Source organism: Psittacula echo (assembly GCF_963264785.1).
Source record: "Psittacula echo genome assembly, chromosome: 4".
NCBI classification, from domain to species: Eukaryota; Metazoa; Chordata; class Aves; order Psittaciformes; family Psittacidae; genus Psittacula; species Psittacula echo.
Window position 1 is genome coordinate 46,200,916 of NC_137738.1, and position 26,802 is coordinate 46,227,717.

Consider the following 26,802-nt stretch of genomic DNA (forward strand, 5'->3'; position numbering starts at 1 on the left):
AGAACTCAGAAGTATTGGGTATGGGGAGTTGGTTTGTATTGAATCCTTCAATTATTCAGATTCCAGGATTTTGAACCCTGCCCAAATGATACCTTTCAGGGAAAAAAATACATAAACATTTTTTAAAAATAAAAATTGCGTAATTCTGTTACCTGTATCTGTTTGAGTATATTAATGATGCATAAAAAGTATGAAACTTTTTACTTTTCTCTTACCAGCAGATGGTTATAGCAGTTCGGACTCATATACTTCAGATCCAGAGCAAATTGGAAGCACTGTAACGCGGCAACGGTCAGTAGAGTAGCAACTGAAAAAAATAAATAAAAGGTGGTTAAAGAAGCCTGTTCTGAGCTTCGGTTGTTTGGCAACAAGCTTGTAAAATGAGGGCTAAATAGATTCTTAACTTTAACACTCAGGAATCCGGAGGCAGCCTGTTTTCTAATGCATTAATAATGTGTGCTCTTCCTGTTCATGTGTAAAGTAACAGTTAAAAAAAAATAATGTAGTCTAAAAAGTTGTTTGGGATTGGCCAATCAAATGAAACTCCACATTCAGTCAAAAATCTTGATAAAGACTCTCCCTAAACACAAGGGAATGTAAGCACAGGTGATCATGATGTTACTTGAAACCAATTTTTTATGTTTTTAAAATGATGTGAGGCATTAATGGAAAAGGACCTTGTGACTTTGCAGCATACAAGAAGAATAAAACATAAATAAGAAATATCACAGCAGTAACTGAATCTCTTTTAATAATGGACTTTTATTAAATGAAGGGCAGTCAGCGGCCCAACATAAGGGATTGGAGGAAGTTATGCAAGCACATAACCAACAACTGCATCATTTGACATAAGACAATGTGCTATACTAGCTGGTGCTAATTGTTCACATTAAATCTGCCTGAATAGGATTAAAAACCAGCTATGCCATTAACCGTCTTACAATCAGTTGCAGAGGTAAGTTTCAAAACAAAAATAATTAGGGAGACTTCAATGGCAAAGAAAGATTTGCAGTTGCCTGTCAGCACAGCAGCTTAAAAACTTCTTTCCTCCATTATATTTAATGGCAAATTTGATTCTGTCCTGCTTCTATGTATGGATTTGTACTATCAACATGATGATTTCAACATGTTCTTTTCACCTCTGATTTTTGTGTTAGGTTCTCTTGCTGAACTTGTGTAAATGAGTGAAGCTTTAAGATGAGTTGCTGACTAATGCCACAGGCAGCTTTTTTTCTTTTTAGGCAGTTCTGGCAGCATCCACCCAGGAAATTTTTCTCCCACTTCGTCTTTTACTTCCTAGCACTGATAACTCATCAACCAGTTGCAGCTTTATCTATAGAGATTACATTGTCCTTAACCCTACCATTAGTCCAGAGTATTTTATTGAATTTTCAAAAAGCAAAACCTGACAAGACTGTGTCAGGTAATAATACTTAAGGAGTGTCCTTAAACTTTCTCCCTTCATTAATCCTACTTGCGCCTTACTAGACTAGCTAGATCGATGGCCCTAGGACTCAGTATAATTAGATTTTTATTTCATCAGCTGGATATATACACATTATATCAGTGTTATATATAGAAGCATTGGCTGGGAGAGTATATTAAGAGAGTAAATTTTTCTCCTGTGATAACTCATATTTCTCTCTGGACCTGTACATTCAGGAATTTTAAGTTCTGTGTGGAACTTCAGTACCTCTTACCTTTCCTAGTTTTGTTTTATGATAGTTTCAGAAGAACATTGCAGAAGTCAGTCATAGAAAAGAACTTATCAGTTATTTATGAGTTGAATAAAATAGTAGTTGTATTCATGTCATTGATTAAGTAAATCAGTCTTGCTCATGTTTGAGTAGTTAGGAAGCTTCTGCAAACTGCTTTTAAATGGAAGGTGTATACAGTAAATCCCACTCAAAGGTACTTGGGCACTATTTGACCCTTCTATCCTTTTTGCATGTGTGCTCGATGAACTTACAACGGGTATCCACTAGATGGTGATTCGACCTAAGAAATGAGTAGCAATGCTGCTACCAAGTATATGTATTTGGAAAACTTCAGGCAGAGAATTAAATAGCTATTTGAAATAGCTCAATATACATTGAGGCAGGTCCAACAGAAACTTCGTATTCTTTAGTGACATTAAACTTAACATATTTAAAACCTAATCAGGATGTTGAGTACATCTTCCATACTTTGCAAATTATACTGACTACCATCTGGATGGAATTACTGTATTTAGGATTCTCTGTTCCTGAACTATTATTGTTTAGGATGTGTGTCAAGCTGTTGGTTTCCCAAAGATAAATTACTTGTGGTAATATAAGAATAATTAGGATAACAGATTTAAGTCAACGGAAATATAAAAACGATTGTGAAATCAAAGAATACTAGAAATTTAAAACTGATTCTGTAATCTGCAAAAATCAGTGGCAGTAAGGCTCTTTTCTATCTGTCAAACTTTATTTTTTAATTGCATACTTTGAAAAGCTGTTGAATTTTAGTTCTGTTGTAGCTGCCTAGAATCACTACGGAAACTTAACGTTTTGCAGGTCGCATTCAGGAACATCTCCAGATAACACTGCACCACCACCACCCCCTCCAAGGCCTCATCCTTCTCATTCTCGATCATCATCTTTAGATATGAACAGATCCTTTTCAGTTACCCCAGGTAGATATACCGTGTTCCTCTTGTATGTTATGTTATTTTTCAGCATATATATTCCTGAAGCATGCCTTTTTTTTTTCTCTGAAGAAAGATTGTGTCTTCTGAAATCATTGCTTCTGAATAAAAAAGCTGAAAATGTTGTTACTCTTTCTGTTTGTATAAAAATATGTGGTCCACTTTGCTTAAACAGATAATTTAAAAGTAAATTCTGAATGCTGGCATTGTAGTCCTTTGAGTGAATGTGGGGAGCAAAGTAAGGCAGTAATATTTTGGTGGTGCACCTACGTGCAATGAATTGCATCTGCCAGAATATTCTCAAGTGAAGATCTTTTGGTATCAAATGTATTAGAGAGGAGTATTAAGTATATCGCCTCAGAGGAAATTATTAATGGTCACTTCTGATTCTGCTTAAGGGTTTTTATTGTACTTCTGACTTGTCAGTACTTTTCAATCCAGGATCACACAGTATGAGAAAATGTTAAGGTGGTGTATAATGAGGGTAAAGCAAAAAAACAAAAGGACTAAGATCAGCAAAGTATGACCATGTCTGTACTTTGAGCTGGAACAAAGGACAGGATGCATGTTCTGATTCCTTGTTTTGTCTGTTGCAAATTTGAAAGGAGATGCCATTACATGGTCAATGTGACAGGTTAATATGTAGGCAAAATGCAGAATTTCTTCATGTTGACAAGTCAAAAAAATTAGATAGCACTGTAGCATGAAGAGTAACAATCTTGGCCAAATGTGATGCCTCTTTTACAGGACAGCAACAGGCTGGAGTTGTTGCCTATCCCCCTGCAGTGCCTCCAAGACCACAGCCTTCACAGGTGATGATGTCACTTTTGAAAAATCATACTCTTAGTGCATCATTTTTATCTAACTCTGAATTTTAACTTATCTCTAACATGAGTAGCATTGCTTGGTATTTTTGAAACCAATTTGTGAATGATGGCAAAACCTTGACTAGCCAAACATTAGCCTTTCCTGAATAAAGAATTGCTTCTGGTAGAACAAGGGAAAGGGATTAGAGAGTGAAAAGGAGTGAGTGTCTCTGGAGCTCTGAGTTGTAGGAAAGAAAGTCTCACTTTCACATTTCTTTACCTGTCCATGTTTAGCTAGTAGGCCTTAACACAGACTGAGAGCAGTCTTTAAAAGCTGCAAAATAAGAGTTTGTCTTCCATGGGTCTGGCATAGGATATAGTTTTTTCATAATATGACTGCTCCCTAAAGGAGATATCCCACTATCCCACTTCTTCCTTTGTCAGAGACTTGGTAATCTTTGCAGTCCTGGTTGGTTCAGTTGCAACCTGAGTTGGTTCAGTTGGCTGATCTGGTAGAAAATAAATCTTGCATAGGTTTGGGGTTTGTTTCTTTTTTTTTCCTTTGTCTCAATCAGATGAATCCTTCAACTGCTCTGCAGATCTGACATGGGACAGATAAAATAGTTTTTCAGTTGCTTTGCAGCAGCAGCAGCTACTTCCTAGAATCTGAGTTACCATCAACTGATGTCAGTCAATGTGCTTCACTTCCTTTTCTCTTAAAGTTTTCCTGTTTTTATAAACACAGAGTGGTTGCTCTGTGTCTTGGGATGAGATGTGCTTTGTCCTACTGACAATGTCACTAAATACTTTTATCTTTTTGTTGCAGGGTGCAGGTCCTCATGTGCATCGCCCAGTGGATGCTGAAGGCCTAATAGCTCATACCAGTACCTCACCTCAACAAATACCAGAACAGCCAAATTTTGCAGACTTCAGCCAGTTTGAGGCATTTGCTGTTTCAGGTGTAAACAAAGAGGAAGATGATGAAATTGAAACACACTCAGAAGTCTTGCAGGTGAGCAGAAGTGAAGATCTTCTCAATTGCTTAATACCACCAGCAGTTATGAGAATTTCTTAAAACCTATTTCTGCTGTTTGAACTCAGTAGTTTAGTGTTTTTAATGGTGTCCCAATCCATTGCTAGAAAGCAATTATGTTACACATTGCTACATTTATTTAGTAATTGCCGATACCTAGACAGAAGTTCTTTTCTTTCAGTTCTTAATGGTAATTCGAGAGATTTTGTACTTATTAGCATATATGTGCACAAACACCATTGTATTGGTGCATTTAAGATTTTGCAGAGGCAAAACTTTTTTTCTGCTCATTCTTGTCTGCCTTTCAAATGACTTCTAAGTCATGAACTAGTCTGTCTTAATAAATGAGATGACAGTCAGATATCATTAACTTCTGCTACAATTCCGTTAATTTGTTTTTGTTCAAAGCTGTAGGAGAGACAGCTAACCTGAATAGTCCTTCTATAGTAGATCATCAGAGATGTTTACAAAACCTTGTTTCCTACTGCAGACACAGGACTTAAAAGTTTGGCTTATTCCTATTAATGTCATAATAGCAAACTATTATTACACAAGTTACTTTGTATTTTCCTATCGTAATTTGTAGCCTTCACCCAGATTGTAAATTCTCTGGCGCACTTCGGTATCCTCAGTTGCAAAAGTACCTGTGGTGCTTTAAAGTTCTCCCAACTATCAGCAGCATGTTCTTGCTTCCCTTACTTAGGAAGGTCAATGATGTAGAACTGTTTGAGGGCTCTCCAGGTACCTCATTGCAAAATCAGCTGCATTAGCTTAAGCTGCCACTGAAAACTGCTGAAGTTAAGCTTGCTGATTACACAGTATCACAGTATGTTAGAGATTGGAAGGGACCTCAAAAGATCATCTAGTCCAATCCCCCTGCCAGAGCAGGAACACCTAAATAAGGTGATTGTTTTGCACTGGGGTGGACAGGGAACAGTGGCATTGTGCTCCACTGGAGGGATTAACCTTTGTCAGAAGAGATAGATAATGGTGGTAATGTAGTAGCAGAAACAGCTGTAGCATTTTATCATCAGGCCACAGCCTCTTTTGTACTCTACAGTGCTTCATAGCATTGGGGTTTTGACTTTATTCAGAGTAAAATGCTTGAGAGCGGAGTACTTTCCAATAACCATTGTGTCTCTTTTTCATGGTGATTTTATATTCTGTATTGAATCTTAACTTCTGTATAAAAAGACAGGTCTGACAGGAAGTACAGCATTTTACTTGTGTCTGTTGTGTAAGCTGCTTCCAGGCCAAACCAGTGTTTGTGACCAAGATAGTTTTAGATGGTTTTACTCCAAAGCATGTATTGTTGTTGTATTCCAGCTTGTCCTTCTAAAGAAGACTTGAATTTTAGGTGTTAACTATATTCGTGTATCAGAACACAGCATACTGACTGTTGCTGAATGAAATATTTGTTGAGAAGTAGTTTTCTAAATATAGTGTATATCCCTGTAGGTTGAAAAGCCCTCTGATTCTGCAAGTTCTCTTAGAGTTGCCAAAGCAGATGGAAGAGTTGAAGACAAAGCACCTGCTAATGTCCCCACTAGTGCGGTACGCAAAGTACACTTGGAAGGAGAGCACAGTTGTCGGATGCATATGAAATTATATGTCTGTTTTGATTTGTGACAGCAACTCTGTATGCTTCCACTCAAACCCAGTTTCCTTAGGTCCAGTGTGTGCTTGAAATAGGCATGTGTGTGATGAATTTTTTGCGTCAGATGTTCATGATTACCTTTATTCTTGAGATAGCAGAAAATGAAGATCCTTAAGTGTTCACATTTTTGAAACAGCAAAACTTTTAGTGCAGAAATTGGTTAACAAAAGCTTTTTTTGTTTGTTTGTTTTTTGTTTGTTTTTTGTTTTGGTTTTTTTTTGTGTTACCATATTACTGGGGGGAAGGCCTGTTCTGAGATGATGTGTATTTACAATTGACTGCTTGCACAGTTTTTTTGGACCATATCAGAATGCAGCTAGACGTCCATCAGAGAATATCAGATGGGTTGTAAATTCAGTTAGCTCAGTAACTGGTTTTAAAAATACATAATATAAACAAGCTACTAGGTTATAATCCAAGTCCAGTGCAGCTTGTGAGAATTAATAGGCTGTGATTTTTCTCTCTAGGGTAAAGGCACTACCCCACTTGCTCCACCACCAAAGCCTATTCGCAGAAGATTAAAATCAGAGGATGAGCTAAGACCTGAAGCTGAGGAACATACACAGAAAACAGGTGTCATAGCTGCTGTTCTTGCTTCACAGCCATCTATTCCTAGGTAACCCAAGAAGTGTATAAATACATCTGTTACTGGAAACTTTACATTAAAACAGCATACATACTTTCTGTTCCAGGAGCTGCAAACAATTTCAGTGTGTTTGAATTAGATTAATTTAACAGTTTAAAAGTTTCTGGCTTTTAAACAAGATCATCCCAAAGCCTCTATTACTGGGAGACTTTTTAGTGGTCTTGAATTTTGGAGTGTCAACTTTTTAACTTCTGCAAGTATGTTGGAAATAAGTGGCAGAAGTATTAAGATGTAGTATTGAATTTCAAATAATGGTTACTATGAACAGTCCAAAATGTGCAGTCTTTGTGTCCTAGCTTGAAAATGGGACTGTTGTGTTAAGTCACTTTGAGGTAAATGAATGTTGTAGAGTGTGTTGTGGCTTTGGAAAATTGATTATGGTAAGTTTTTTAAATCTGCTGCTTGTTCTTTCATTGAAACTAAATATGTGTGGTTTCCATGCAGAAGAACAATCAAGCCAAGCAGAAAAGGGAAAATAACAGTGTAACAAATTAAAAAAAAATTGAAAGAGGAGTTTGCTCATTCAAAAAGGAGATTATGATAAATGAGATGTTCAGCTAAGCTATGAAATTACTTATTACAATACTTCTATATATTCTCAGATCAGTGGGGAAAGACAAGAAGGCAATTCAGGCATCAATCAGACGTAACAAGGAAACCAACACTGTTTTGGCCAGATTGAATAGTGAACTACAGCAGCAACTAAAGGTAATTCCATAATCTTTGTCTCTTTAAAAGAAGAGCCTAAGAAGGCAAGATGTTAGTCATACATAATAATGGGCATTTCTGCAAACCAGTGATATACATAGTAGAGGATATCACTATAGAATATTTAGATGGTTTTGTAGATCATGGAATATACCTGTAAAATTACAAAGAATGCTTTTATTACTACGAAACACATTTTTCAATGTCCTGATTTGCCTTCAGCTACACTAAAGATAAAAAAGCAGAAATGTTAACTTAGTATTAATAATTTGAGGTAGCTGTTGTGGTTATCAGATACTCTAAAAGCAGTACTGAGAAGAGCAGCTTTCTTTCCTTTGCTTCTGAAGGAAAAGCAAAGCTTAAGTCTTAGTTATTTTTAAACAAATATAATAATACGGAATATAAAACGTGCAGCTTAATAGCAACAACAGTCATCTGTTTATCTAGGTCAGCTATTATCATTTTGGATTTATCTGTAGGCACCATCTTAACATCTTTCTCTTGCTATCTTAAATATCCAATATTAGTTATGAAATCAATTAAAAACCTTAAATGTAAACATGAATAAATGTGATACTGTCTAGTCTGAAGGATAAGCCATTTTAAAAATTATCCAGCCTGAATTTTGCTTGTTACTTTTTATGAAAGACAAAGTATGTAAAATATATAGAGGAGGAAGAATTGGGGGGAAATGGCAAGTTTCCAGTCCTTTAACTGAGATAAGGGCTTGCCCCTTAACATTTTAAACTTTATCTGAAAATGCTATACTTGGTTTTGTGGCTGGTTACAACTTTGTGGGTTTGAGTTGTTTGAAAGAAATGAAAGAATACTGAATGGCTTTTCCCTTTGCTCAAAGTATTCACTTTCATTTATGAGTAAGTACCAGCTATCCAATCTTCTATTCAGATTATGGGAAGAGCTCTCAGATTCTAGAAAATGTTAGTTCTCAGAAGTGAAGCTGACATTGAGCAGTTTTGTTTGTATGAGGAAATTTTTGAATGTTCATTCACTGTGGACAGTCAGTAGAAAACCTTTCTTTCGTAGGATGTTCTTGAAGAGAGAATCTCCCTGGAAGTCCAACTGGAACAACTTCGACCCTTCTCTCACCTCTAAGCCTACTGCCGTTAACTGTGAATTTACTAATTTTGAAAGGGGTATTGGTTTCAAAGCCTATTTAAAGATCCATGCATCTAGCTCAGTGCACTCTATTCTACATTAAATGTTGTGGTTCTGTTTTGCCAATTTGTCCACTTTTGTATTTAAGTATTTTAATTTCAGTACAGAGAGAAAAACAAAACCTTTTTCCTTGAATGTGACACTGCCTCTCACATCATTTTCTGTGGGTATCTGTGGTCTCTGTTGGGCTTGAGTTTGCAAAGTTTGTCGCCAAAATTTCCAACTGGAATATTTTAGTGGTTTCTTTTTTCCTGTTGAAACATCTTTGCAGAGGAGGATTGCTAATCAGTTGACTTTCAGCACATAAAGTCTTTTTTGACTATGGTATTGATCTTATTGTGCCAGAAAAGAGAGAAACTGTCATTGCCCAGTGTTACTTCTCAAGCTGCCTTTCACAATTGGAAAGTTGTTCACAATTCTAGAAAGCCTGCCTCTTTGCAATAAACCAGCTTTTTCAGGTTGAGAGGGTTCTTGCAGGCTGTTTGCCACATCATCTGGATTTTATCTTGTTTTGTTGCATACACTATAAAGTATGTAACCACAGATTGCCAGGTGTTCACATTTTATCCATTCATGATCCTGACTCAGCCGCATGCATATGAAGATTTATGGTACAATTGGTAATCTGTCAAACAGACCTTTTTCAGCCCTCCCTTTTGTGAAAAGAGTTGGGTGTAAATCCCCAACATATTAATTACACATTACCTAAGCACCACCTGTAATTGCATGTTTCACACATTACCTTTTAATAACAGATCACATCCACCAGTCTTCACTATAACAAATTGTACTGTCAAGTAATGTGTCAATACCTCTATGAACTTCTAATTCCCAGCAAAAAATAAACAAATAAAACAAGAAATGAACAGTTTGCTTCTTAGGAATTCTGGGGTACCTTCTGTCATCTTGTTTCCAAGCCTTATTTCTCTGGCGTATAGACAGGCTTCACTATTAACAGAGTTCCCTGAGTGTATCCTGCTATTCAGGTTGATGTACTGTATTAGGATTTGTTGTATATTGTACGATACACACCTTTTGATCTCATATGTAAATTTGCATTAATTGCTGACTAACAGCAAATATTCTATTTAATGGCTTCTTCTGGCTGTGGGATCATAGATGTTTAACTGCATGGATGTATCTCTGCAGAATCAGAACTAGCAATTGTGTGATTTTTACACCAATAAAACAGCACAATATTTTAATTTTGTTGATTCATTTTTTACCTGGGAATTGAAACTCATTCAAATAGGGGGGAGGGGTTTATTGCAGGTCTAAAGGGAATTTTTTGTAGTTTTGTGGCCTGTACAAGAAACAGTTGATCCATAATCCCTTGATCATTTTCTTCCCTCATTTTTTGGCTGTTGATCAGAAGTGATTGAATTCTCTTGGTAATCTGTGGCTATACTCCTTTTGTATCCTCTTATGAGCAAATTTAATACAGTTGTTACTCCTAAAAACTAAATGCTACCATTGATTTGGGTCAAAGTAATGTGTAGTTCTTTAGTTTTCATTTCTGTTTTTATATCCTTGAGCATACCTTTCAAAATTCAAACAAAATGATCGCCTGTTAGCAGTCCTTATCCTCACTTTCTCACTTCTGTGTTTAAATGAAATTTTCTTAACATCTGCTTCCCTTCCAAAAGGATAGCTCAAGTTAGATTCTTCTGCTGGATATGCTGTTTGTTACAGTGAAAATGAAGTATTTGTCTTTATCATTGTAATTTACCGACTGGATAATTATGCTTACTTTTATTGCTATAACTATTCCAACATTTTTTTTTCAAATGTTATGTACGTTTTGCAGACAGCTTATGTATATAGTCCAAAGCAAGATTCTCTGGAATGAGAGACACAGATGCCATAGCTGCATGAAAGATGGTACTTTCTTTTTGCATGTAAGAGGATTAGGAAATGATAGCTAAATATGTGTAAATGTTACATATAAATTACATTCCAACTATGTCTTTCAATTAGTAGATGATCTGCAAAGCTTTGACTTAGAAAATATATATATTTATATATACATATATATACATAGATACATTAAAAAAAAAAAACAACACTACGGAAATGCAAAAAACCCAAATGAAAAAAACCCAAACCACAAAAAAAGACACAAACCAAAACAAAAACTGAAAAACCTTGAAGCTGATGAACTAAATGATTTGTATTATAACTGCCAAGTAGCAAGAACAGTGTTTAAAAAAGTGGGAAAGTGTGGGTCACTTAATGAAGTTAGACTGTTGATTTCAAACCAACTGTATCTTGTCCATAGTTTATTTTGAAGTCAAAAATACATTTTTAAAATAGTACTATTTTCATATTAATACTCAAGTATTAAGCCTCTAACAGCAGGATTCTTAAATCAGAACTTAACATTTTAAACGTAAATGTAAAAAGCCTTTTACATTCAAATGTGACATGTACATACGAATTTCTGTAACATCCATATCTTTCTAGTAGAATAACACGAATATTTTTTGTGTCTTGCCAACAAGTCTATTAAGAAATTTGTGGATTACTTTTAATGCATCATTCAGTGCATTTTTAACCAGTTTTTCGTGATCAGAAGAGCTTCTAACTGAAAAGTTGTGTCTTAAGAACATCACTGCCAACTATGTTCAGAAGTTACCTCACTTAGTAATGTAACCAAACTTTAATCCCTTATAAAACAGTTTTCCTATCTTCTGTGTTTGATCTCGGTCCAGCTACTTAATGCATTCTTTTTTAATGAACTTAGATTGTAAGCTCTTTGGAGCAAGGAGTTATATACCATACCAGAGATGTGCTGTCTACATCGCAAGTATAAACGTAGACTACTAAATAGTACAGACTGTGATTAATGTACCCACCTGGGAAGGATGGATGGATGGACAGCAGCATGCATTTCTGAAACACCTGAAAAATGTTTTTCTTTGGACTCTGTGATTGGAAGAGTGTCTGTTTTCTCTTTGATTTGTGTTTCCTTTGTTTCTCCTACTAATGTGCCTCTTTCTTCATTCCACCTGCTTTGGAATTGCTTTTTTCTCCATCGCCTATCTTTGGACAGCAGAGCAGATTTCCAAAATGCAAAGGTAAAAAACTGAAAAGCCAATTTTTTGAGAAGTATTTCAAGTCTGCCCAGTGTAAGCTAGCATTTTCATTTTGTATTTCACATGCCCCTCATTTTACTTGCAATTGTACAGTACATGAACAAGAGGATCTCTTATTACTGAAAATGTCTTATGTGGGATAAACAAAGTTGAGGTTATAAAAACTTAAAACTAAAGAAAATAAATTTGCAGCATTGTTTCTTGTGTGAGATGTCTCTGTCCCTTATGGATGGGCTGTGCTTTGTTTCTGCTCTCCATTTAGGGCAAAGTTAACTCTCAAGGCTTCAGCTATGCATGGAGTTTGTCTCTAAATGCAACTGTACAGATGACCTTATCTGAATCACTTTTTCCTAAAAGGGAAAAAAAACCCCAAAAAGTAAACCCACTGTTTCCTGACTCATTCTAGCCTTAGTTGCTAGTAGAATGTAGTTTCATGGAATGGTGACGTGTTACAACAAAAATATCTTACTCCCAAGTGAGTAATAACAATGCAGTTCTTACACAAGTTATTTTTCAGTCTTCCACAGAGTATTTCAAACATATTTACATGCTTAAGTTGTTTAAATACTTTATAAAGCAGTCCATGTGCAGTTGAGCATTTATACTCCTCAAAGTTCCATTTTCTGGACAACTTAATTTCATAAGCAGAATTCTAGCCTCTTTTGCCATGCACATTGCTGTACTAATCATTTATAATACAGCTCTCTAGAATAAAGCACATGATAACTAAGGACTTGGTTCTCTTAATAGCAAAAAAACCCCACCTATTTTAAATGTTGTGTTCTCTTAATAGTCTTTGAAAACAACTGTTGTTTGCTGTATAGAAACAATGTTATAAATGCCTATATACATTAATAACCAAATGAGATTATACGGCCTTGTCCTGATAAACAGTACTCATCAAAGTACAGTTTTATTTTTATTTCCCCCCACAGGAGTCTGAATTAATTGCTTTTCAAAATTCAGTTCTGTGTCTGGGGGGAGGGTTTAGTACTGTGTAATTTCCTTTCAGCTTGGTTTTTTGGTTTGGGTTTTTGTTGTTGTTGTTGTTGTTTGTTTGTTTGGGTTTTTTAATTGACAAAATAGGTTTTAAAGGTGCAACTCCTGCTTTAAAGCCAGATTGAACACTAGTTGTACCTGGTTGTACATGTTAGTGTATTCCAAAATGATTTTTACAGTACTTTTTTCCAGCTTACTGATACATAGGTATTCAGTGTCTTGCATATAAGTTATTGTCAGAAACAGCCCTTGTTTCATTGTAATACTTGGATTCAGAATTGTAACACTACAAAGTGCTAAATTTGTGATCTCACAGCTTATACCAAAGTTTTAGGAAGACAGTGCTATCTGTCACGTGTTGACAGCATATACTGTAGTGTAGAAAGCTAGATAAATTTTCCTCCATCTCTGTTAGATTATGCTCTTGTCACTTCCATTCTTACAGATATGAGGAATGCATCTAATCTGGAAGGAGTTGAAATTCCTCTCTCATTTTGACTGGTCTTGATTATAAGCAATCTAAGAAATGAACATCAGAAATAGTGAAAGCATTTTAAACTGATGGTCAATGGTATACTGATGGAGAAAACCCAAATTCTAGTAATATTGCTGTTGAACCTTACATATTTGTTTCCCTGCCTCCTGCCTATAGATACATCCTACTCTACAACACATGTAAATTCTTGGGTATACCCCATATAGCATGAATGGTGGCTTTTGCTTTCTGTCATCTAACTTCAGAGGTCCAACTGTATTTCTCTCTTTGGCTCAAATAAGATTGCATTTAAACTGATAGAAGAGGGCATGGTCCATGAGGTGGAACAAGTTAACTTTGAATCAGTTCACTTGTGAATCAGAGTCTTCTGCAAGGAACCTGTTGTCTTTAGTATCCATTCAAAAGGCAAATAAGGCAGACTAGTATTTGAAAGAACAGCTGCCTATTGAGAAAGGAGGCAATGTCCTCCTGACATTCAGCTGGGGGAGTAGGGTGTGGAGTAAGCATTACAACAGTTGCTGTGAACTGTGAACACTTGTTAAGGGCTTCTGAGGGTCTAGCACATATGGTTGGCTGTGTCAGACTTGGCAAAGAGGTATGTATAGTGAGTGCTTCAGCAATGTATGATTTCTCATCAGAAGTCAAAGGAAATGCTTTTGGAACACCTGCGGTGTCTTGGGAGTGTGTTTCATTCAACTGCCATGGAATTCAACACACTGTACAAGGTGCTGTTGCACCTTATTTTGCAGATCTTTGTTAACGCATACAAAGCTTGAGTTCAGCTGTAGTATGAAAATACAGTATGTATTTCAAGAAAAATATTATGGAGGGAATTTATAGGAAGTTGTAATTTAGTGTATTCTATCCGAAAATGCAGATGTGATGTGCCTCCAACTTTTTCTGTTATGTATCCTTGCCTTTGGAAGTAGAGTGCTGCAATTTACAACAAACCCTTCTCCTAGAGCTTCAATCCCATTGTCTTTCACTGCTGTCATGAAGGAGCTTAGTCACCTGCTTTCTGATCAGAAGGAACCGAGAGGTCATAGAAGAATAATAAGTCCTTTTGCTGTAGAAGGGTACTTAAAAGTACCTATCTGCACTTTGGAGATAAAGTAGTTGAAGCAAAAAGATTCCTGTGGAAAAGCAGTATTAATTCAAATGTCATTTTATCAAAATTGAGAGGCTGGTCATTCTGATAGATTTTATGGTTTCTCCTAACTTGTTTCCACAGATGGCCTCACTAACCAAGAAAAACTCTAAGATTGGTAATATTTTAAACTTTACAGGACAAAAATTTCAAATGTTGTTTTATGACTGCTTTTTTATCCTTTCTTCCTAGAGCCTTTTCAATTGAATCCTTTGACACTTTAAAGCTTCCTTTTTTTGTAAATAGCTGTGAATGTGCAATAGAAGGAAGACTTTTGTTCCACCTGTGGAAAAAAACCCTGTGTGTTGGTTTAAGTGGGGTTGCATTTCAACTGTCAAAACTCAAGACTGTCCTGATGTGAATTAAGACAAACTGAGAACTGCCAAAAATTGAACTGAAAATAGATGATATTGATCATTCTCAAGCTACAGTTTTGGGGTTAAAATTTTGATCAGATGGCAATATGATGTATTGTTTGATTTTTGTGGCCTCACACTTTAAAACCAACGGTAAGGATAAGGTTAAAATGGCTTGAGAATAAAGAGACTTTTTTTTTTTTTTTTTTTTTTTTTTTTTTAATTGTAAGACAGAAGGGTGATGGCCTCATAATCTAAGCTGTTCTGCAGTCACTCAGATACAGTTACCCATTTAATGCAAAGATCCTGGGAAGCACTTGTGTTCTTTACTAAGTAAATACAGGGCAACCTGTCAAATCGACAACTTAAACTTGAGTTTAAAACTGTATCGGCAGCCGTGGCCATCAGTAAAACCTTACTAAAGCGTTTTAGATTTTGTTCTGGGATAAAGCAGAAGTTGTACTGAAAATGTGGTGGTGGAAGGAAGCTGTGTTTTCAGTTTTCCTGCATAGAGCAGGGACCTTTCACTCTGAGGCTGAACTCCTGGTGCTGTTAACTTAGTAGTGTTATATTTCCATAGTGTTAGGGACTTAAGAGTTGAAGCGCAGTACCCCACCTCAAGCTTCACTTTGTTCTGATGATGGTTTAAACAACAAAATGATTTCCCCCTCTGCTCTATACACCTATAGATGCTTTTTCCTTTGTCCAGAGGACAAGCACAGACCAAAATTATGTATTCCTTGAGGCATTCAGCTCTGAATACTGCTTACAAATTCCAATATAAAAATGGTCTCTAGGCACCTGTGTAGCAAAAAACAGCAGTTGCTACAGAAACACTGGTATGTGCATTTCTGTTTGTATTTTCCTGGTTGTTTTCATCTCCTAGCATTTATGTAGTAAGCTGTAGCTGAAACATGTATGGAGAACAGTTCAAAATATTTTCACTGCTTCTAGGCTGTACCTCATGATTTACACATTATTACCCTGTGGCTAGTCCTGTGATTCAGAGATATCTTATTATGTGATAGAAACCTTTTCACATTTGAATAAGAAATACATTGTTTGCATTAGGCTTTTAAAATTGTTCATTGGTCTAGCCACTATAGTTTGTGTCAGCTTTTTTGACTGGCAGAAGTCTTAAATGGGTACGTGTTATAATGATTCTGGCTATAATGATTCTGGTAAAAGCTTTTCAAACAAGTATTAAGGATGCAATCAAACTCTACTGCAGTAACAGGCTCCTGAGAAAATGCTTCTGAAGGCTTTGCATCCCCAATCTATGGCATTCAGCCATAGGTGTCTGAATTCATCCTGCAGGACAGACTGTGAGAAGCAAACTTGGCTCGTGTAACTTCATGCCTTCTTTTCTTACAAGAGTCCAAGGCCATCTGTGTGCGTGGCACTGCTCCCATCTGAGCTGTGTGTCTTTCTGACAGAGGTGTGAGCGTTGTTTAAGAAGGTACAGTGAGCCATGAAACGCTGATTTGACCTAAAACAGACACTGAAGCTGCTCCCAAGGAACTGGCAGGTAGGTGGGGTTAACAAGCTCTAGCCTCTGGGTACATGTTACACTGACAGGAGAGCAGAACACCTGAAGGCATGGACCAGGTCACACAGGGATAATGTCTGAGGTCTGTATATATAACTCTGTAGTGGGGGAAAAAACAAATACTAATTGGTTTTCTTTATCATCCAACAATAAGGTGACCGCTTTATCCACAAATGAGTCAGCATGATGCTTGGTTGGATTAATCATGCAGTCTTTATCCCAGTATGGTACATAGGTAGTGACTCCTATGTGTTTATTTTGAGTTCACAAAACTGAGCTGTGCTCATCCACTTTATCTGTTTGCATGTGTTCAGAGTGGTTGATGAGGTTTTAATAACTTGCAGGTTCCTAGTCAAAACTGAAAGGAAATGAGGTAAGTTGTAAGAAAGAGCTAAACTAATGACACTGTTCTTTTCAAAAAAGGTTCTCTGTTAATAGACTCCTTATTTTGGGACTTTGAAAACAGCCAAAAATGGACAGTGCAACAACTGTTTTATAAACTTTGGTTTGGGTCAAAATTAAAATTCAAGCTAAAAGTTATCAAAACTAAACCGACTCTAAAGTGAGCCAACTAGCATTATAGGGATCTGCAGTTATTCCAGACTCTCAGACCTGCTTAAAGCAGTCGGGTGACATGGTTTAGTGTGGGGTGTCCCTGCCCATGGCAGGGGGGTTGGAACTAGATGATCTTAAGGTCCTTTCAAACCCTAACTATTCTATGATTCTATGATTCTGTTACTACAAGAAATTAGTATTTGTTGAATTAAAAGTGGTTGGCCTTCATTCCTTAGTAAGTGTTATGTAAAATGTCACTGTTTTTCAGAACCTAGCTGGGAAGGATCATTAGGAGAAGTATTAATTTAAAACTGATTTTCTTGGCTGTAGGTCATAAACTGCAGCTTTCATTTTTATTGTTCTTTGGGATCCAGACATCATGCACTTAGTCTGAGAACCAGACCATCAATCAGGGGATATGCCTGCAGTATGCTGTTCACTGACAGCAGACACATGCCTTTTTGAATGTTTGACCACGTTGATAGTTCTAGAGGGAAAAATCCCAGTTTGTTTGCATAGGAATTCAGGCTCAGTTGTACTTTTGGCCTTTTGTACGGAGAAATGGTGAGAACGGACAGTTAAGAATCCTTTGTTCTTTTCTTGTCTCCCAGCTTGGCAGTATAAGCTCTGGTGCTTCACTGACTGGAGGGTTGATCTTTATATTTGATCAGTCTTTTATAGACTGACCTTCTGACCACAAAAAGAGACTGTAAGCAACAGCAGGCAGTCTCTGCAAGCAGCTTCTGTGTTCAGCAGCTACTTATCACAAGACACACTGCTAATACAGATTCTGGTCTAGGGAGAAGAGGAGGAAATGCCTTGGTTATCAGTGCCAGGGAAAGTCATGTAACTAAAGGTGTAAATATACATAGCACAACAAAGTTGTTTGTTAGTGTGGGAACAGATATTGAAGCAACTTAAGCTATTGTTTCCTCCAGGCACTAAGAAATACTGTTTTACTTGTACCAGTTTTGTCTGACCAAGTTCAATTAACACCTCACCTAAAGTCTGTTCCAACCTAAAGCCTGTGCCAACCTAAAGCTCTTGCTCCATGTCATTCATAACCTCCCATCAGCCGTCAGGCCCTCAGCCATGTCTGGGAAAGCAGGGACTTGGCATACATGGGGCCTGCTCTGATGTCATGTTCCTACTATCAAATGCTTTATGCTAGTTGGTGCTTTGGGCAATCAGTTGCAGATTTGATGTGTACTCATTCATATTCTAGCTGTTTCTTACAGTAAGTAAGTAAGTGAAGAGGGCTGTGATGAAGCCCATGTCTTGTGATGACGACAGTGAGATGCACAAGCAGAGATCACTGACAGTGAATTTAATTACTTGTAATTAAAAAGGAATGAATTTCCACTATTGCTGGCTAAAACATGTTCTGTGTTAGTAATCCCAAACAGCCTCTGAACTCAGCATTTGCATATGGACAGAAACAGTTCCTGTGACATGAAGTGCTGGCTTCGATTGCATGAGGAGTGAGGAAATGTGAGCACATTTGTAAGGAACATGCAGTAAGCCCTGCCTGGTGGCTGAATTTGATACACATCCTCTGTGCTCAGTGGCCCTCTGATAGATGAGCTCCTTTCTAGAAACAAACTACCCTCAAAGTGCCCATAGCTATAGTGGTCACAGAAGGGAATACTTGAGGAAATGATCCACTTAAAAACAGGACGTGGTTTCTTATCAGAAACTTGAGACTTCATGTGGAAAAAGCATTCCCATTTCTGCTCCTGTCCTAGGGCAAGCATTGGGTTTTATTGCCTTTTATGGGAAATGTGTCATCCCCTTCATTTTCTGTGGGAAAGGCTAGAGCACAACTGCAAAAATCATGAGCCTGTATTTGAAGAAATACCAATTCTCTCTCTGTTCTGGGGAGTGAGGAGAGTGAGGTGGCGTTTTTCTGTAGTGAACAGAACTAAAATTAAAAATACAATGTTTCAAGAGTTGAAGCAGATGAAGAATGCAGAGTCACAAGCTGATGCTTCAGAATCCCTGTGTATACTGTGTTAAAGGTGAAACACTTGGAACCACAACATAACCCTGACAAACTGGGATCAGTAGGGATATGGAATAGGCATTAACAAAATATGAAGAATGTGATGGAGTTGTGAAGTCTCAATATGTTGCAGATTATTTATAAGGCTCTAACCTGCCACTAAACTCTAGTAAATACTTTCTATTGCTTTAATTCTGACTGAACTAAATTTACAGGTCATGATCCAAATTTAACCAGGCTACTTTTTAACCCACGCTCTCGTGCCTTTGCTCCTTGTACCTTTTTGTTAACACAGTTGTAGAACTCAACCTGCCAAAAACTAACAGCAGGCAGCAGGCCTTCATACAAAATAAGTCTAGAACCAAAGGCATGGTTTGATGGAGAAGGATACAAATGTTGGATTCAAAACCAGCCTGATTTTACCCTACTACAGGATTTTTTTAGTTTGTGAATGCAATGAAGGTACCAATACCAGGCTGCTTATAAGACAGACATGACTACAGAATTGCTTATACTGGATTTATTTACTGTTTACCCAATTTTGGAATTTTACAATCCTTCCTCAAACTAGCACATGCGCTAGCTGTAATCTAGTGACATTCTATAATTATTCACAGTAATAGAAAATAAACTCTGCAACCATTAAGACCATAAAAGAACTTAGACCTTCTTAACACAGCCAAACAAATAGCAGCTTCTCTAAATGAAAGTCTATTTAAAATGTTTTACTTAATTAACAATAAATTAATCTATGCCATCACTGATCAACAGAACACTAAAGATAGTGTGCAGACTGTCTACATACTTATCAGGCAGGCAACATCATTGTTACATTGATAAAAAATGGAGAGATGCTAATGAACTTATACACGTATATCATTTTCAACCATATGAACAACACTGAGCGGGGAAAAAATGTACTTCCACATTTGCCCAGTTTTTCTATTAAATAAAGCAATAATAAAAAGCATAGCATCACAATCATCTGTTTAAAACTCCAGATACTGAGTACTGGCATAATGCAGTGCTCAAAGAGGAATGTGCAAAAAGAAACACCTGGATTTGCACTTTGATTCTTCATTGTGTAAAATTAAAACCAACCACGCACAAACCCACAAATGTTCCAGATTCCACTGTCAGAGAGGGGGGAAAACCCAACAAAAGAAAAGCATCTGACAAAGCTGTCCTTTCAGCCTGTGGCACCATTTGGAATATCTTGAGCATCTGCTAAATGTAGTTTTTGGCTGAACCAGCCATTAAGGAATAAAAATTTCACATATAGATAAGGTATAAACAAGATAGCAATGTTACACAAAACTCTGCTCAGTCCTGTGACAGGTATGCATCAGTCCAGTGACTTCAGTTCCATTGCGTCCTATGCTAGTTCCCAGCCAGCAGATTAATCTTTCTCAATGAGATGTAAGCATTACATACCTCCAGAATTAGTTGGCAGATCAAAGGGGATGGCAGATTTTTTTTTATCACTATTACGTGATATTACTATCACAGTCCACTTGTGTTCTTTATAAGGCCTAGCCTTAAACAGCTTTCCACAGAGAATGCATATACCAGAGCTGTATCTTCAGTCCCACCTTCCTCAATGCATATGAAGTGTGTAAACATCAGAAATAACTAGACCACAGTATAAACTGAATGCAACACTCCTCAGCTCTGTTCTTAGCTTATCAAAAACATGGTGTAAAAGACAAGCTAAGAGTATTCAGTTTTATCTTCTTCTGGGTGGGCTTATCCCATTACCAAAGCTGTGCTGAAGTATTTGACTCAACCATAGTCTCACCCTAGAAATAATTAATTAGGTCAGTACACTATTCACAGTAAAATCAGTGATAAACAGCTACACATACTTCTAGGGAAAAATAAAAGGCAATAGGATTCAGAATACTTCTGTGTACTAGAGAGGGAAGATTGCTGCGTATGTTTGTTCCAGGATGTCTCAGCTAGACGCATACATAAGCATTGTGCTTCTGACAGACTCTGCCACTCACTGTCAACGCATAGTCTGAAGTGGTACACACTAAGTAAATCACCGTATGAAAAAAACGGCCTGTAATTAAAAGTGTTAAGATCCAGCTATTTATGTAGAACGACCTAAAATCCATGAGGTATTACAGTACCAGCTTAAAGGATGTTATTGAGTGATTTGCTTCCTGTAAAGACACTAGTTACTGAGGAAATACACTGTAATTCAATTATAGTAAACAATAATTATAATGCAAAATAGACATCTAGGGAAAGGATACATAGATGAATTCAGTTCTTCTAGCTGCAATATAAATATAGAAATTATCAGTAACAGCATTTCAGTTAGTCAAATAAATGCTGATATGGTGAAATAATTACATTAAACCAGTGAAGAAAATCACTAGTAGTTTGGGCTGAAGTGTGTAATTTTATTACTAAAAGCAATGCAAACCTACACTGAATTCTACACCAGAGCTAAGTCCCAAATTAGGTTTCAATCCGCTGATCTCAGAAAATGTAAAGAAATTTAAACACAGAAAGGAGAAACTGAAAGTGTAGAATTTTTGCTATATGTGGTCTTCCACACATTATTTTTATATATATTCTATATATAGTTTTTATATATAAATATATATTATATATTTTATAAGTATATGCTTTATATATATTTTATATATATATAAAATTAGGAGGATGGGCCACAGGGGAAATAGCTGTAGTTCCCAGATACATAGAATCATAGAATAGTTAGGGTTGGAAAGGACCTTAAGATCATCAAGTTCCAATCCCCCTGCCATGGGCAGGGACACCTCACACTAAACCATGCCACCCAAGGCCTCATCCAACCATGGGCTGCCTCTGAACAGGCCTGCAACCTCAGACAGTTTACAGCTAGACCGCTCCACTCACTCAAACAAGCAGCGGCCTATAAAAACAGAACAAGGTACCATGTTTCCTCAAAACTAAGATGAGGGCAGGACTTATATCTTGGCTCATTACAGAGCTATGTCCTCCTCAGCTGTACAGCACTGCCAACCCAATAGTGTTGTTTCCCTGAGCTGAGTGCTGTGGGCGAAGTTCCATGTTTTCTGCCTACCCAGTACTTACATCTGACAGCAGCCTATCCAGGTTGGAGTCACTGGCTAGTTTTCTTTTATCTTCAGGGAGTTCTTCCAGCTCCCCATACAGCTCCAGGTTGAGGCGAGCAAGTTTCTCCTGCATACTCCGCACATGCTCCATCTGCTCTATGGAACATTCATTTCCTAAAAGGATGAGCAATAGCTTTTGATAAAGAAACCCAAGAGAGAAAAATGAAGGTGCAAATGTGTGGCTTTTTACATCACAGAAGAGGAATTTAAACATCAAATTTACAAGTTAATTTGCTTTCTCAGTGATTTCTCCTCATTTCACTACTGAAGTTTATCATCTGTCTGGTTTTGAGATAACTACTGAATGTACTAACTGGGTTTTAAAAAGATATGTGTTTTTTCTCTGCTTCTGAATTTCTGTCCAATTTAGGAAGGCCCTGGTTTTTAACTTTGAATATAATCACAATAAACGTTCTTTCTAATTCCAGTTAATCTTGGGGTTTGTTCCTTGTAACGGATGCCTTATATAATAAACTCTTTTCAGATGGTCTTGTAAAAATAATTGTGGAATTAACGTGACATGCTGACCTAACACTAAACTTGCAAAAGTGCATATGCATCTTTCTACTTAGTAGAGGGAAAAAAAGGAGTAAGAAGAGCATCATGTTTTTTCTGAAGCCTCCATCAACTGTGAAGTAGTAAGAAGCTAAGACAGAAAAGTAAGCTGGGTAAAATGCAACTTGCATTGGATTCCATAAAAGTTGTTACCAATAGTGTAAAGTGCTAATATGTTATGTAAGTGTTATCAGGTGCTAAATACAGATACTTCTTATTATTCTTACACTTTCAAAAATATGTGGCTTTAAACTTGCTATCTCAAATCCATAAGCCAAGGAACTGCCTTTGGAAAGCCATGCTGGAAGGAACAATGAAATGGCATTTGAATAGTCTCACACCAAAGACAACCCTACAATAGGACTATAATTTAAAAATGCAGTAAGACCTATTAATTATGTTAAATTTCATTTCATATGGTGGAGTCCACTATGTTACTGTGGCAGCCTGTCTGTACAGCAGCACACTTGCTTGGAAATGTTACCATCATATTGGTATAAAAACATACAAACATTGCATACAGACAACTCAGACACTTACCAAATGCTTGAAGTTTGCCAGAGTGGAAATCATTCAGGAGACTCAGAAGTCCCCTTTCCATTTCCTGGACGTCTGATACATCTGTGAGAAAAGAATGTTGGATTGGTGCTGCCTGTGCCCCTTTTGCTTCGCCTCCTGGAGGCTTGGCTTTCTCTTTTATTACTCTAGAAAAAAATAAACAAACCAAAAAGATTAATTCCTGCTTTCACTTTCCCTGAGAATCTGAACGTAAGATAAGTGTACATCTGGGCTTTGAAAATGAAATGCAAAATAAGTACTACATGTTTCAATCACTCCATTTAAGTTAAAAATACAGATCACCTGTTTGCTGAAGACTAAAGAACAACATCACTATCTTGACAGTTTGCTACTGCAGAATGAAGAATTCCAACAACCTGATTTCTTACTAATAAATAGTGGGAAACATCAGTGGAGAACATGCATGTTATGGCCACCTTAATACGCTAAAGAGGACCAGTAGTGACACATGGTGCATGGGGTATTTTCTACATGAAAATCAACTCAAAAAAGGCATTTGCAAACTCTCTTCTAGCCAAAGGGAAAAACCCTCAGCAAGCATATGCTCCTGTTCTCACAAACACCTATAGACTGCAATCAGTGTGGAAAACAACTTGCTACAATCTATACAGGAAGGTGACCTTGTCTCCAGATAAATTTTCCTATTTCCTATCCATATTAACATGTAATTGATATGGAAGCTAAACACACAGTTACAGCTGGACAGACAGACATACTGCATCCTAACCTAATACAATTCAGGTAAGGGGCTGTTTTCACCCCTGATTTGCCCATCCATGCATGCAAGCAGCCTCTCTCATATGGGCATGGCTGCTTCTGCAGCCTTACCGTAAGTCTTTTCAGAACCTGATTCAGTGAGAAATTTTGAGACTAAAAGTTAAAATTTAGAATACTATGGGATATTAAATAAAATCACAGACTTAATAAAGAAGCTTTATTTAATTAGTGAAGATACTACGGTTTACAGCATAGTAAGCCCCACCCTTCCCTTGAACACTTCCAAGCTTTGTAAGTCATAAATTCTTTCCTATGGGAAATAATAATTCCTTTTCCAGCATATAGACTTTGTAGTCTATATGCTGGAACAACTAATGGTCCAACAATAATTGTATCTGTTTCAGCTCAGAGCAATGTGTCTCAATTTAGGTTTAACTTTGGCTATTTCTACTTCAATTTCGGACATCAAGTAAGACTTGTATGCCAGAAAGGTCATTGATTTTTTTCCCCACCTGTATCTAAGGTTTAATACAATATATTACCACTCTGGAAAACTTATTTTATTAGTCTTGCAGATCAGGTGAAAACTAATTAAATACTCCTACTCTGCTATCGTAACAGCAGTTCACCTTCACCTTGTTCTGTCCATTCCTGCTTAGAAAGTTCAAGGAATTGTCTGTACTATCACAGCTTGGTAAACTTGACTTAATAATTGGGCAAGAATGTCCTTTCCCAAAACTTAAAGCAAAAAGGACCTTTTCTCCTCTAGCCAGTATTGTGGACTGCATGAAATTACTTTCTAGTACATTCTATAATAGCATTGAGACTTAACTGTACGGTCAGCTGCAGAAACCACAATTTTATAGCACAACACGTTTTCCCTGAAAAATAACAGACTTTACATTGCAGAAATTCATTATTCATCAGGCCAATACTGGATCTTTCACACAGACTATCTGTGCTAATGATGATAGTGCAGTATTTAATCTTCAGCTAACAGAGGACAGTAAACTCAGCTGCTTCTCTCTAGCTAACATTTCACTTCAAAATTCCTCTTCACTCATTTATCTACTGTATCTGCCATGGACAGGAAATGTGTCTTCTAATATTAAGGAAAATCAACATTCTCAAACTGAAATAGGTGTATCATTATTAACACACAAACTATTCCAAGAAGGTGCTTTTTGAAGAGCTGAAAGTCTCTCTCTGCACACAAGTATGGCCTGGGAAGTACTGCTGCCCCCACTGATAGGTCCCCAAGCAAAAAACACCAGGAAATTCCACTTCTAGCACATCCTGTTCAATTCACATCCTTCATTTCCTGCCCTACTCATCAGTCCCATCCTTGCAGTCATGTAGTATTTGTTCTTCACAGCTGCACATCTGGGGCTCTGCCATCTCCCACACGATGCCCACATTTGCCATGTTTGATCACCCAGCTCTTGTCTTTCACCAGTCCCATCAGGCTATCATCTCTTCAGTTAAACTGTATCAGTATGAGTCTACAGCAATGCGTAATAAAAGCTTACAGGAGAGTTGAGCACCTTCATTTTCTGTAAAATAACCATTCTGTTGCATTAAACACAAATTGCTTTGCTAAAAAAGACACGTCATCAAAGAGTTTCAGAAGCCTGAAGCTTGCCCTTTACATTCTGCCCCAGCCAGACTAAACACCCTTTCGTCTGTCTGAGCATGGGCAGGCTTCTGGCTCCCAACTTCCACTGAGCTTGCAAGATGCTGCCAAGCTTACCGTTTTAACTTTGGCTTTTGTACTGCAGGCTGTGGTGCAGGATTTGAAAAGGCTGTGCTTTTACTGACCGGCACTGAGTTTTTCTTGGAGTTAGCAACCTGAGCAGGGTGACTGGTAGATGATTTGGGGCTCCTCCTCTTGATCTTCCTTTCTTCCATTGTTTCCAGTTTACTGCATCTAAACTAATCTCGTGTCCTTCAAAGGGAAAGGGGAAAAAAAAGAAACATCAAAACTGGCACTTACAATAAAAGCAAGGGAAAAAACCAGGTCACGGTGCATGGAAATACAGCTTTATAGTTTCTTCAAAGATGAGCAGTCACTCATTTATTTAAACAAGAGAATCCAGTTTTCAGAAGCTGCCCAGGCCTGCCTGATTTGCAAAACAGGCAAGAATTCAAATCTTTACGCTACCTTCAGCCGACAGGTACCTCAAAACAATCTCAAGAGCTCATTCCCATGGATTACTGCTAGAAAACACCGTGACTAGTCAAGTCCACGACAGCCAACACGAGAAACGACGGTGGCATGAGAATGCTGTGATTCACCCTCACCAAACAACCTCCGCTATAAGGAGGGCCAACAGGTTTCTCACTACTCAGCTGATCCCCGGTTATCGCTGCTGTTACACACGCCTGTGGGCGGGGCGGGTGTTGCCCGATAACACACACGCTATCATACGTGCTATTATGATTTCTACCTCATGATCTCCCCACCTGGGGAAGCGCCTCCTCCGAGATCCCCCCACTGCAGGAGGCGACAGAGGGTGCCGTGAAGGGGGCACAGCGTTGTACACCACACCTAGAGCCGCGCCCCCGCTTGTGGCGCAGGCAGCCCTCGGTGCTCACCGCCATTTTACCGGCACGGAAGCTCGGGACGCCGCCGGTCACCCCAACACCCTGAGGATCACAACCACTGCCCCCCGCCACAAGTTAAACGGCCGCCGTACAGCGCAGGCCCCGCCCCCGCGTGGACATCCCCCCCTTCCCCAGGTCTCGCCGGCTCTCACCCCTCCCCTACGGAAGCCGCGGGCGCCGGTCACACGACCGCACTTAGGGGCGGAGCGGCGCCGGCTGCCGCCCTGCGAGAGGCATTGTGGGAGTCCCTGCCGGCGGCGGCAGGGCTCACCGTGCGGGCAGAGCGACTACCGTTCCCAGAATGCCCCGCGGCACGC

At 37.9% G+C, this 26,802-nt stretch overlaps 2 protein-coding genes across 23 annotated transcripts in view; one reads left to right on the plus strand and one right to left on the minus strand.

Moving 5' to 3' along the window:
* REPS1 (RALBP1 associated Eps domain containing 1) overlaps nt 1-10,763 on the plus strand; it is a 64,022-nt gene extending 53,259 nt beyond the window's left edge. For 9 of the 15 annotated variants that reach the window (XM_080615712.1, XM_080615721.1, XM_080615722.1 and 6 more), the window contains 8 exons: nt 219-291; nt 2,544-2,662; nt 3,422-3,486; nt 4,307-4,492; nt 5,972-6,067; nt 6,638-6,786; nt 7,419-7,524; nt 8,569-10,763. In XM_080615712.1, coding sequence (XP_080471838.1) covers nt 219-291; nt 2,544-2,662; nt 3,422-3,486; nt 4,307-4,492; nt 5,972-6,067; nt 6,638-6,786; nt 7,419-7,524; nt 8,569-8,637 — 863 coding nt within the window. In that variant the 3' untranslated portion in view covers nt 8,638-10,763. The remainder of the gene's footprint in view (nt 1-218; nt 292-2,543; nt 2,663-3,421; nt 3,487-4,306; nt 4,493-5,971; nt 6,068-6,637; nt 6,787-7,418; nt 7,525-8,568) is intronic. The other 6 variants (XM_080615723.1, XM_080615725.1, XR_013956624.1 and 3 more) reach the window with 5 other exon arrangements.
* CCDC28A (coiled-coil domain containing 28A) lies at nt 216-26,750 on the minus strand. 8 transcript variants are annotated; one of them, XM_080615732.1, is made up of 6 exons: nt 26,043-26,213; nt 25,632-25,826; nt 23,126-23,289; nt 21,990-22,144; nt 21,161-21,183; nt 16,462-20,143 (listed from the first exon to the last, which is right to left on the minus strand). In XM_080615732.1, the coding sequence occupies exons 2-6, from the start codon at nt 25,787-25,789 to the stop codon at nt 20,089-20,091; spliced, it is 555 nt and encodes a 184-aa protein (XP_080471858.1). In that variant the 5' UTR covers nt 25,790-25,826; nt 26,043-26,213; the 3' UTR covers nt 16,462-20,088. The 8 variants fall into 8 exon arrangements, with proteins under 8 accessions (XP_080471859.1, XP_080471854.1, XP_080471857.1 ...); XM_080615733.1 differs by lacking the exons at nt 16,462-20,143; nt 21,161-21,183 and adding an exon at nt 216-307; XM_080615728.1 differs by lacking the exons at nt 16,462-20,143; nt 21,161-21,183; nt 26,043-26,213 and adding exons at nt 9,423-16,440; nt 26,638-26,750.
* Between the last annotated feature and the right edge of the window lie 52 nt (nt 26,751-26,802).

Excerpts from the sequence above, each read along its gene's own strand:
- CCDC28A (XM_080615728.1), bottom strand. The coding sequence starts at position 25,789 with ATGGAAGAAAGGAAGATCAAGAGGAGGAGCCCCAAATCATCTACCAGT. Across the intron at positions 23,290-25,631 it reads CAAAAGCCAAAGTTAAAACG|AGTAATAAAAGAGAAAGCCA; the intron begins GTAAGCTTGGCA and ends ATTTTTTTCTAG. Across the intron at positions 16,441-21,989 it reads TGGATAGGCTGCTGTCAGAT|AGTTATATATACAGACCTCA; the intron begins GTAAGTACTGGG and ends CCCCCACTACAG.